Raw genomic sequence first — 12,261 nt, 5'->3', positions numbered from 1 at the left:
AGAGCCTTGTATAGATGTACATTCAAGGGTAACTATTCAACAATTGTCAGAGAGCAAGCACAGCTTTCTGTGCCACTGTAGTGCAAAGTRTGACCAAACTCTATTCAAGTATGAGTCTGGCCTAGAGCAAAACAGCGTCTTTCACCAAAGAATTACAAGACTAGCCTTGGAATTTCATAACATGGTCATGTGTCATGCAAAGGTCAAGGCACCATTGCAAATACCACTAGGCTTCGGAGCGATATACCGTATACAGGGGTATTTGGAAATAGCCACAGGATGGTTTTACAATACCTACATTTTTAATATTTGTAGCTGCTTTTTAAGTAAATGCCTTTAGTCAACTTGTGCAATGTTAGGAGATGAAGCAGATTGCGTTCTTCATTTCACCGGTCACATCATTTAACATTATGAAGCTTACGTAGTTTCCAGAACAGTCGAGCCAGTCACGTGTTTGTTCGTCAATACCYCAACAGGAGAAAGCGGGAGCAGGTGAGTCCAGCTGTGTATTGAGAGGGGTAGCGTTTTACATTGAAAGTCAAGTGTTTTTTMGGCTTTAATAGAGTGACCGGGGACGTGCAACTATAGCTATCCTTGACAGAAAATACAGTAGCGCAAAACATTTGGCAATAAACAGCTTAAATTCTCATCAGATGGCAACACTGTTTAGCTGGCAGCCACATAAATGAGCTTAAAATGAAAAAGCAGTCTTTCTGCAGAAAACAATGCACGGCCATCATATTTCTAATGTTTATTATAAAACGAATGTAACCAGRGGTATTTCCTAATGTTTAGCTTCAKGTTTATTTTGTATTTTACCSGAAGAAAGTAGGCTGGCTGCACAAGGTACTGAAGAAAAGTAGCTACACATCAGTCAGAGTACTGTCTTTTGCTAGATGACAATTCACGAACGGGCATCCTGAGTGGAGAAGAGCAACTAAAGCACAAAATGCGTTTGATGCTGAGTAGGGTTGCACATTTTGGGGAATATTCAGTGGAAAGGGAATACTGCGTGATCCTTCGCATCTCCCAAAAATGTTTTGAACATACATGTGTAAAATGATAGTTTCTAGACTAAAGCTTTGGTTGTCTTCCTCTCGGCCTTCCATGTCRTCTCCCTGGACCTCCTCAATGTCCACCTCTTGAACATCAGACTGAGGCCTCATCTTCACGGTCCCTTTCCAACCTTGCTGAGGATGGCTCATAGGCTCAAAAAGTCTCAAATTTGCCCGGATGGCCACCAATTTTTCAACCCTCGTATTGGTCAGCCTGTTGCGTGCTTTGGTGTGTGTGTTCCCAAACAAGGACCAGTTACGCTCTGATGCGGCTGATGTTGGTGGGATTTGGAGGATGAGGCAACAGGGGAAAGAGCCTCAGATCCACAAAGTCTACACAAGTCAAGGGGTCTGAATACTTTCTGAATGCACTGTGTAAGTATTGTATTTGTTACTCCTAACAATTAACCAGTCGACAAATTGTGGTCAGCCCTAAATCTAACACAATATGATCCCCCGTGACCTTATTAATTCYTCCACTTACTTAGATACCTAGCACGTTAAAGTAAACGTGTTAAACGTGTTAACCCTCGCAAGGCTGCCGGCACAGACGGCATCCCTAGCCGCGACCTCAGAGCATGCGCAGACCAGCTGGCTGCTGTGTTTATGGACATATTCAATCAATCCCTATCCCAGTCTGCAGTTCCCAAATGCTTCAAGAGGGCCACCATTGTTCCTGTTCCCAAGAAAGCTAAGGTAACTGAGCTAAACGACTATCGCCCGGTAGCATTCACTTCCGTCATCATGAAGTGCTTTGAGAGACTAGTCAAGGATCATATCACCTACACCCTACCTGACACCCTAGACCCACTCCAATTTGCTTACCGCCCCAACAGGTCCACAGACGACGCAATCACACTGCCCTAACCCATCTGGACAAGAGGAATACCTATGGGTCCCTGGGTCTCGACCCCGCCCTGTGCAACTGGATCCTGGACTTTCTGATGGGACGCCACCAGGTGGTGAGAGTAGGAGACAACATCTCCACCCCGCTGATCCTCAACACTGGGGCCCCACAAGGGTGCGTTCTCAGTCCTCTCCTGTACTCCCTGTTCACCCACGACTGCGTGGCCATGCACGCCTCCAACTCAATCATCAGGTTTGCAGACGACACTACAGTGGTAGGCTTGATTACCAACAACGACGAGACGGCATACAGGGAGGAGGRGAGGGCCCTCGGAGTGTGGTGTCAGGAAAATAACCTCACACTGAACGTCAACAAAACAAAGGAGATGATCGTGGACATCAGAAAACAGCAGAGGGAGCACCCCCCTATCCACATCGATGGGACAGTAGTGGAAAAGGTGGAAAGTTTTAAGTTCCTCGGCGTACACATCACGGACAAACTGAAATGGTCCACCCACACAGACAGCGTGGTGAAGAAGGCGCAACAGCATCTCTTCAACCTCAGGAGGCTGAAGACATTTGGCTTGTCACCAAAAACACACAAACTTTTACAGATGCACACACAAGAGCATCCCGTCGGGCTGTATCACCGCCTGGTACGGCAACTGCWCTGCCCYCAACTGTAAGGCTCTCCAGAGGGTAGTGAGGTCTGCACAACGCATCACCGGGGGCAAACTACCTGCATCACCGAGGGCAAACTACCTGCCCTCCAGGACACCTAAACCACCCGATGTCAGAGGAAGGCCAAAAAGATCATCAAGGACAACAACCACCCGAACCACTGCCTGTTCACCCCGCTATCATCCAGAAGGCGAGGTCAGTACAGGTGCATCAAAGCTGGGACCGAGAGACTGAAAAACAGCTTCTATCTCAAGGCCATCAGACTGTTAAACAGCCATCACTAACATTGAGTGGCTGCTGCCAACATACTGACTCAAATCTCTAGCCACTTTAATAATTAAAAATTGGATGTCATAAATGTATCACTAGAAACTTTAAACAATGCTTACATAACCTACATTAATAATCTCATATGTATATACTGTACTCTATACCATCTACTGCATCTTGCCTACGCAGTTCGYRCATCGCTCATCCATATATTTTTATGTACATATTCTTATTCATRCCTTTACACTTGTGTGTAAAAGGTAGTTGTTGTGAAATTGTTAGATTACCTGTTAAGATATTACTGAATGGTCGGAACTAGAAGCACAAACATTTCGCTACACTCGCATTAACATCTGCTAACCATGTGTATGTGATCAATAACATTTGATACGTCTTGTGTTTGAGCCGTTGAACTACACTGTTTGTATTCAACCATATTCCCAGTCACCTTGCCATGGTTAAATGCGGTTGTTCGCTCTTTCAGTTTTGCGCAAATGCTGCCATCTATCCACGYTTTCCGATTTGGGTAGATTTATCCAGATGATGCTGCGTCACATTTTGCGCAAGAAAACACTATCGGTGTGGTCGAGGCATGAAACAATACTTCAAAGCAAACGCAGCGTTACATTGGAAATGATTGTCCTTCTGGTGTACTGAAATGGAATAATCCGTACGATCGAGGCGTTCCCTAAAACGGAGGCGTGACAACGACATATTTTGGAGGTATGGCAACGCGAGACTACCAAAGCACAGACATCACGTTAGTTGCAGCACATCTAAAGTAAAATAATGTTGTTCAGGTAAATTGTTTGTGGAAAATGTGGGGGGGATTATCTAACTAACTTGCACACCACACTAACTAGGTCACTGATGACACTTCTATATGTCTTACGTTGACGTTATGATTGTGAGGCGGGTGAATCAAAACCTCGCATGAGGTAGCATTATGCTAACATTAGCTGCCTAACTAACCATCTAACGTTTGCAACCTAACTAAAATAGCTAGCTAACGATAGGTACAAGCCGATTTAGCTAAATGTACTACTCACTTGTGCTTGACAGCTAATCCCCACATTCTACCAACTGGCAGCGTAGTTAGAATACAAAACCTGTTCTAGTTGGCTACCTACCGGTAACTGTACAACAACCGTAACTAGCAAGACGTTAACGTTACCTGTCTGATGTTGTCGACGTACTAAAATGCGGTAATGTKTTTTCGGTTGCGACTCTTCTTCGGCCCTGTCATAATAATACGATTTTCTTCCGAATCCCTTTTGTTTTTTAAGACAAATGTCGATAACCCACAGATATTCTAGTATGAAGGACCGTGTCTTTAACAAGTCTTCTGAACTAGATTAGCTAGCTACAGAACTGTCTTCTTGCTAGAGTTCAACGCGGGCGCCATTTCCATGAAAAGCTAGCTACTGCGCAGCATTGTGAAACTAGCGACATTAAGGTCACGTGATCACGCTTGATATTTTTTTCAAAATTAAAGTCCCTGAAAAATGTTACTTGGATGTTAACAGGACGTTTTTATGATTTAAAACCACAAAAAAAAGTGTTTTAAATTACTAAACATACATTTATTGAAAATATAAACAAGATATTATAGAAATCAATTAAAAAATATCGATTTACTGTTTGATTTTGCATACTATAATGATAATGAGGTTTTTTGTTATAGTCCCCTGTACAAAACAGCAACAACACAATACTAACACTGTTGCTGGAATTATTAGTGTTTTTTAACTGGTAACAGAACAGTATTTAAATAATAAACACAACATGTAAAGTGCTGGTCCAATGTTTCATGAGCTGAAATAAAAGACCTCAGAAATTTTCCATACACACAAAAAGCTTATTTCTCTCAAAATTTGCGCACAAATTTGTTTACATACCTGTTAGTGAGCATTTCTCCTTTGCCAAGATAATCCATTCACCTGACATGTGTGGCATGTCAAGAAGCTGATTAAACAGTCGTGAAGAGGGCATGACAAAGCCTATTCCCTCTCAGGAGACTGAAAATGTGTCATGGGTCCTCAGATCCTCAAAAGGTTCTACAGCTGCACCATCGAAAGCATCCTAACTGGTTGCATCACTGTCTGGTATGGCAACTACCCAGCCTTCGACCGCAAGGCATGACAGAAAGTAGTGCGTACGGCCCAGAACATCACTGGGGCCAAGCTTCCTGCCATCCAGGACCTCTAAAGCAGGCGGTGTCAGAGCAAGGCCCTAAAAATTGTCAAAGACTCCAGTCACCCTAGTCATAGACTCATGGCAAGTGGTACCGGAGCACCAAGTCTAGGTCCAAAAGGCTTCTTAACAGCTTCTACCCCCAAGCCATAAGACTCCTGAACAGCTAATGAAAGGGCTACCCAAACCCCTCTTTTACGCTGCTGCTACTCTCTGACTCTACCTATATGTATATGTACATATATGCTATATACATGTATATACATGTACATATTACCTCGACAAACCACTGTCCCCGCACATTGACTCTGTACCGGTACCCCCAGTATATAGCCTCGCTATTGTTATTTTACTGCTACTGTTTAATTATTTGTTACTTTTATTTTACATTTTTTACTTATCAATTTATTACTTAACACGTAATTTTTCTTAATACTTCTTAAAGCATTGTTGGTTAAGGGCTTGTAAGTAAGCATTTCACTGTAAGGTTGTATTCGGCGCATTTGACAAATACAATTTTATTTGAAACAGCATGATCATTACGCAGGTGCACCTTGTGCTGGGGACAATAAAAGGCCACTCTAAAATGTGCAGTTTTGTCACACAACACAATGCCACAGATGTCTTTTGAGTGAGCGTGCAAATGGCATGCTGACTGCAGTTATGTTAACCAGAGCTGTTGCCCGATAATTAAAGGTTAATTTCTCAACCATAAGATAGTTTTAGAGAATTTGGCAATATGTCCAAACGGCCTCACAACCGCAGACCACGTGTATGGTATCGTGTGGGTAAGCAGTTTCCTGATGTCAATGTTGTGAACAGAGTGCCCCATGGTAGCGGTGTGGTTATGGTATTGGCAGGCAGGCATAAGCTTTAGACAACAAACACAATTGCATTTCATCGATGGCAATTTGAATGAACAGCGATTCTGTGACGAGATCCTGAGGGCTATTGTCGTGCCATTCATCCGACGCCACCTTTGGCTTTAACGCCACATCCCCACCATCTCATGGTCGAGGATGAAAATGTATTTGGTCATGTATATCGACGACATCCTGGTCTACTCGGCCGCCTTGGAGGATCACATCGCTTACGTCCGAGTAGTCCTGGAACGCCTCCTGGCAAACCACCTGTTTGTCAAGGCTGAGAAGTGTCAGTTTTATCAGGAGTCTGTCCTTCCTTAGCTAGCAAATCAGCCAGCAAGGAGAGAAGATCGACGTCAAGAAGGTAGATGCAGTCAAGTCATGGCCAGTCCCAACCACCATAAAGGGGTTACAACGGTTTTTGGGGATTACCAACTTCTACCGCCGTTTCATCAAGAACTTCCTCTCCATCGCCACTCCTCTCACCTCTCTCGTCAAGGGGGGTACCCGAAGGTTGGAGTGGAGTCCAGCAGCTGACGAGGCCTTCCGCCTACTAAAGGGACGTTTCCCCTCCGCCGCATTGCTCAAACACCCAGATCCCATGATAACCTTTGTGGTGGAGGGGGACTCGTCAGAGGTGAGCGTGGGGGCAGTTCTGTCTCAACGAAAAGGTCATCCACAGAAATTGTATCGGTGTGTGGATTACCCTAAGAAACTATCCCCTGCAGAGAGAAATTACGACGTCGTGATCGAGAGATCCCAGCGGTGAAGTTGGCATTAGAGGAGTGGAGACACTGGCAGGAGGGCGCCAAGGACCCATTCGTCATCCTCACCGACCATTGGAACCTGGAGAACATACGGACAGCGAGGAGGCTGAATCCACTTCAAGCAAGGTGGGCCATGTTCTTTACAAGATTTGACTTGCCCAGGTTCAAAGAATACCATAGCCGGTGCCCTGTCCCATCTCTACAATTTGAGAGAGGATCCTGTCCAGAATGCACCCACAATCCCTTCCTCTCGAGTTGTAGCTCCTGTGGTCTGGGACGTAGATGTGGACATCCGCCAGGCTCTGGAGAGTGAGCCCACACCCACTACCTGTCCTCCTGAGCGCATCTACATTCCCACAGGGATAAGGGATTGGCTGCTGACCTGAGCGCACACAGCTGTCGTCGATTGGCATCAAGGTATTTCTCGCACTACCCAATCCATCTCCGAGAAGTATTGGTGGCCTACTTTGGCGCATGACGTTAGTCGCTACGTCATCTCCTGTCCTGTATGTGCTCAGACCAAATCTCCCCGGCATGCTCCAGCAGGGAAACTCCTTCCGGTGCCTCAGCGTCCCTGGTCTCATCTATCCATTGATTTTGTCACTGATCTCCCCTCCTCTGACGGTTTCACCACCATTTTGGTGGTTGTGGATAGATTTTCTAAATCCTGTCGTTTCATCCCTCTCTCTGGTCTCCCTACTGCTCTCCAGGTCGCTGAGGCACTATTCCAGCAGGTCTTCCAGGCATTATGGCCCTATGGAAGACATCATCTCCGACCATAGCCCCCAATTCACATCATAGGTATGGAGAGCCTTTATGGAGAAGCTCATGGTTGCAGTCAGTCTCACTTCCGGGTATAGGCCTCAGTCTAACGGGCAGGTGGAGAGAATGAACCAGGAGCTGGGGAGGTTCCTGAGGAGTCACTGCCAGGACTGGCATGGTGAGTGGGCCCAATTCCTTTCATGGGCGAAGTACACCCAGAATTCATTATGCCACTCCTCCAATGGGCTGACACCCTTCCAGTGTGTTCTGGGTTTTCAGCTGGCTCATTTAAAAGGCTAATTGATCATTAGGAAACACTTTTGCAATTATGTTAGCACAGCTGAAAACTGTTGTCCTGATTAAAGAAGCAATACAACTGGCCTTCTTTAGACTAGTTGAGTATCTGGCGCATCAGCATTTGTGGGTTCGATTACAGGCTCAAAATGGCCAGAAACAACAAACTTTCTTCTGAAACTCGTAAGTCTAGTCTTGTTCTGAGAAATGAAGGCTATTCCATGTGAGGAAATTGCCAAGAAACTGAAGATCTCATACAACGCTGGGTACTACTCCCTTCACAGAAATGCGCAAACTGGCTCTCACCAGAATAGAAAGTGGAGTGTGAGGCCCCGGTGCACAACTGAGCAAGAGGACAAGTACATTAGAGTGTCTAGTTTGAGAAACAGATGCCTCACAAGTCCTCAACTGACAGCTTCATTAAATAGTACCCGCAAAACACCAGTCTCAACGTCAATAGTGAAGAGGCGACTCCGGGATGCTGGCCTTTTAGGCAGAGTTGCAAAGAAAAAGCCATATCTCAGAATGGCCAATAAAAAGAAAAGATTAAGATGGGCAAAAGAACACAGACACTGGCAGTGGCGGACTGGCCGTCGGGAGCACCGGGACATTTCCCGGTGGCCTGAGGGTCGTTTTGGCCTGCCGTGAATAGTCAACTTGACCAGCGATAATATAGCATGCAGGATTGAGTTGACGGAGAATCCACTCTTCAGGTGCGACTCTCACGCTCTCGCTGCAGTGTCCCCGCACCAAAAATGACATCAAGTCTCTCTGCGACACACATAGCAACCGTCTACCTGCTTCTCTACCGATAACATTTTAGACAAGTTGCACGGCGAAATGGACGGTCAGAAAAGGAAAGGTGGAGCAGAGAGGGAGAGAATAAAAAAGAGTAAGGCCCTTGCCACAGACGCAGCTAAATGCTGCAAAATAAGCGACATGTTCGCCAGTAAGGGACCAGGTCAATCAAAACCACTAGCTAAAACACATACTGACACACACACGACACCAAGCTTGGCTAGTTAAGTAGCCTAGCTAATAATAGTGACACAACGGCCGGTAGGCTAAACAGTTTGCACGTCTTACGTCTTCGTGGAGGAATTATATCATGGCAATGAGTGCAACATAGCGATCATTATATGACGTTGAATGACATTAATTTAAAAAACTGTTTGCTAGGTGTAGGCAAGACCKTAAGCGAATAGGTAAACTGGGATATGACTAAAGAGTTAATCAAGGTGATTTTTCCACAAATAGACAGGTGCTGTATTTACCTTTCCATGGTRGCAAGATCTTATCTATTTTTGTTAACTTTCTATTAAAATGTATTGGAGTGAGATCATTTCTTTCTTTTGGGATATGTATACAGAGTATGTCCACATCCCGGATCAGACCATTTTATTGTTAAATTACAAGGTAATGTAAAAGTTGTATTTTTTGTGATCCAATAAGTAATATGGTACAATTATCATAATTTGGTTGTAATCCASAGAGRTAAGAAAAAAATATCTAGATCCTCTATGAGGCTGTGGAGGGATCCAAGTTGTGAATTTAAAAGAAAACATGAATCATCAGCGTACAATGACATCTTTGTTTTAAAGCCATGGATTTCTAATCCCTTGATATTATTGTAGGATCTGATTTTAATAGCTAACATTTCGATGGCCATAATAAATAGATATGCCGATAGTGGACAACCTTGTTTTACTCCTCTTGACAGTTTAAAGCTTTCTGAGAAGTAGCCATTATTTACTATTGTCACATGTGCTCCCTCTCTGGCCTCTAGGTCACCAGGCTGTTCGTTATGGCGCACACCTGTCACCKYCGTTACACGCATAATGACACTCACCTGGACTCCATCACCTCATTGATTACCTGCCCTTTATATGTCACTCCCTTTGGTTTCTACCCCATTAGTCATTGTTGCTGTTTCATGTCAGTGCGCTGTTTGTGTTTCTTGTTTTGTTCATTTAATAATTAATTAAATGTATTCATTCCCTGAACTTGCTTCCCGACTCTCAGCGTACATCCTTACAACTATTTTACACCTAGGGTTACTATACATGATTDTAATCCATTTTATAAGAGATTGTCCAAAATTGAAATGTTCCAGGCATTAATATATAAACTCCAGTCGTACTTTATCAAAAGCCTTTTCAAAGTCAGCTATGAATAGCAGGCCTGGTTTCCCAGATTGGTCATAGTGTTCTATTGTTTGCAGTACCTGCTTTAAATTATCTCCAATATATTGTCCATGTAAAAAACCTGTCTGATTAGAATTAATAATGTCCGACAATACCTTTTTAATTCTATGCGCTATACATTTTGCTAGCATTTTTGCATCACAACACTGAAGTTACACTCCAATTTTTTTATGGACTGGATCTTTATATTTACCACTTTGAATCCTGTTTCAGTAATAATGAAGGAGTGGTTAAAAKATGCTAATAACGGTCCTCTGAGTATATCAAAAAAGGTTTATCAGAGTTATTGACCTCACAAGAAGTCAGATTCGAGTAACTTACATTGTGGTGCTGAAATTTGAAGCAGCAGCCACGGCACAATCAATCGGAAATGGACAGCTCATGGTGCTGAAAGTAGGCAAATTTGAGTAAACATTATTCATTTAAAACGTCTCAATTTTAATTAGGGATATGTGTTGSAGCCTATTTCTTCCTATTTAAGAAATAAGAGGTAGGCCTGCCTGTTTGACAGATGAAATTAGGCTATAGGCTGCTATATCCATAGATTTGGTAGTCAATTCCTCCAACCGCCATGCACTCTTTAAATAGCCCACCTCTGTGTCAAGGAAGGGCTGTTAAGACTTGAAGTTAGTTTGTATGAGAGGGTGTGCCATAGGCCTACCTCTTGTTAAAGAAAAGGGCAAAAAGTACACTGTTAGTTTAAGATTTTGAAGAAAATGAAACGGATGTGATTATATACAGTTATCTATAACAGCGCTTTGGTCCGCGATACTTAATGCTAGAAACAAGCTGTAAAATAGGAATACCCGGGAAAGACGTGACTCTGATGCATATGGGGATATCGTTGTTTAATTTGGAAATAATCWAATTCTGTCACTATCAATTGATTAAGCTATTCACGTTCTGTACAATAAAATACATTTAAACACAGACAGCTTTTAGGGAAACACTTGTGACCTCTCGTTGGGTTAAGCCAAGGAAGAAGATTAGCCATCAGTTGAAGCTTACATTATTCTGCGTCAGTAGGCCTACTCGGTCTGGGGTGGAAAGGTAGGCCTAACTTGAAAGTACCATGCTCAGATCCCTATTGACGTCTCAGATTTAATTATTTACAAACAGGGACAGTTTCATTGCAAATAATACACACTGTTTTGGCATTGTAGAAATATAATAAGATGAACATATAGGACTATCTCTCTGTCTATACTGTAATTTCAGTCATTTGTGATTTATTAAAAAAGTTTCTGCTAATACTGTATGGCAACTCTATTGAAGTCGACTCTTGTACAGAACACTAAAGGTGTATCTCTTTCTCTACAATTTAGGAGATTTTAAGATATTTGGTTGTTTGTGATGGTACTCTAGGTGCGAGGGCCATCCTGTGCCACCAGTCAATTGATGGTGGATGACCTTCTGACCCCGTGCTCGCCAGGTGACCCGGCTGCCATAGAATTGACCTGGATGGATGTGCCTAGCGCCAAGCTGCTGGAGCCCATCATCTGCATGGTGAGAAACACACATTCACAGCACAGACATACTCACATTCACTGTTCACAAACATACTGGAACATGCTGTTTCAACATACACATCCAGGCATTGCAAACTGACTCTCACATTTGTGTAATTACTGAACCATGCTCATGATTTTGTTTSTCTTCTGTGTGTGTCCCTCTGCCCTCCAGTCCGACATGCTGCCCTCACTATCCACCACGCAACCCACAGTCAACATGGAGGTCTTGTTCAAGGTCAGGAAGTTCACAGAGGACTTAGAACAGGAGGGTTGAGAGCTCCTGGTTGGCAGGGGCTTTACTACTTCCTACTCAGTCTCTCCTATCAAGACCCAACTCCAGTCAAAGAGTAGCTACAGTATTACAACAGTATTACAACACTACGAACCTGCATTGACAAGAATGATGGAGCATTTTAARTTACACACAATTGTGCAATGGACATGTTTTTTTTGTTGCATATCCCAACTCCCCCTGAGACACCCACAAGTGCCTTGCTCAAGGGCACAGCGACATCATTATTTATTTTCCCACTGTCGGCTCCGGTATTTGAGCCAGCAACCTTTCGGTAACTGGCCCAATGATCTAACCTTGAGGCTACGTGCCGCCCCTTAGTGGGTCTGCAGGGTGACTCCCCTAGTGGGTCCTGAACCCAGGTCAGCAGCACTACATTGCTGTGTGTCTGTATAGTTGAGGGTATATTGTTTTTGTAATACTCAATTCAGTTCTGGTCCCAGAGGGGATCTCAATGCTGTTACACGTAGCCATGATAACCAAGCTACCCTGACTTAATAAAACCTGAATTCAAAAAGAACAA

At 43.8% G+C, this 12,261-nt stretch overlaps 2 protein-coding genes across 5 annotated transcripts in view; one reads left to right on the top strand and one right to left on the bottom strand.

Moving 5' to 3' along the window:
- The window catches only part of LOC111963117 (protein ELYS), a 27,878-nt gene extending 23,595 nt beyond the window's left edge, over positions 1-4,283 (bottom strand). The window contains exon 1 of the mRNA XM_023986347.2: positions 4,027-4,283. The gene's annotated coding sequence lies outside the window, so the exon portion shown is untranslated. The remainder of the gene's footprint in view (positions 1-4,026) is intronic.
- LOC111963118 (vacuolar protein sorting-associated protein 4B-like) lies at positions 3,377-12,261 on the top strand. 4 transcript variants are annotated; one of them, XM_023986348.2, is made up of 4 exons: positions 3,584-3,652; positions 7,386-7,615; positions 11,301-11,441; positions 11,619-12,261. In XM_023986348.2, the coding sequence occupies exons 2-4, from the start codon at positions 7,613-7,615 to the stop codon at positions 11,718-11,720; spliced, it is 246 nt and encodes an 81-aa protein (XP_023842116.1). In that variant the 5' UTR covers positions 3,584-3,652; positions 7,386-7,612; the 3' UTR covers positions 11,721-12,261. The 4 variants fall into 4 exon arrangements, 1 of the variants encoding a protein (XP_023842116.1); XR_002877213.2 differs by lacking the exons at positions 3,584-3,652; positions 7,386-7,615 and adding an exon at positions 3,377-3,575; XR_002877212.2 differs by lacking the exon at positions 7,386-7,615 and having other exon boundaries at positions 3,573-3,652.

This window comes from Salvelinus sp. IW2-2015, linkage group LG4q.2 (assembly GCF_002910315.2).
Source record: "Salvelinus sp. IW2-2015 linkage group LG4q.2, ASM291031v2, whole genome shotgun sequence".
Lineage (NCBI taxonomy): Eukaryota > Metazoa > Chordata > Actinopteri > Salmoniformes > Salmonidae > Salvelinus > Salvelinus sp. IW2-2015.
The sequence above is the reverse complement of the archived record's forward strand: the minus strand, read 5'-3'. Positions and strand labels throughout refer to the sequence as shown.

Coding starts and splice junctions, on each gene's coding strand:
- LOC111963118 (XM_023986348.2), top strand. Junction 11,442..11,618: donor TGGAGCCCATCATCTGCATG/GTGAGAAACACA, acceptor TCTGCCCTCCAG/TCCGACATGCTGCCCTCACT.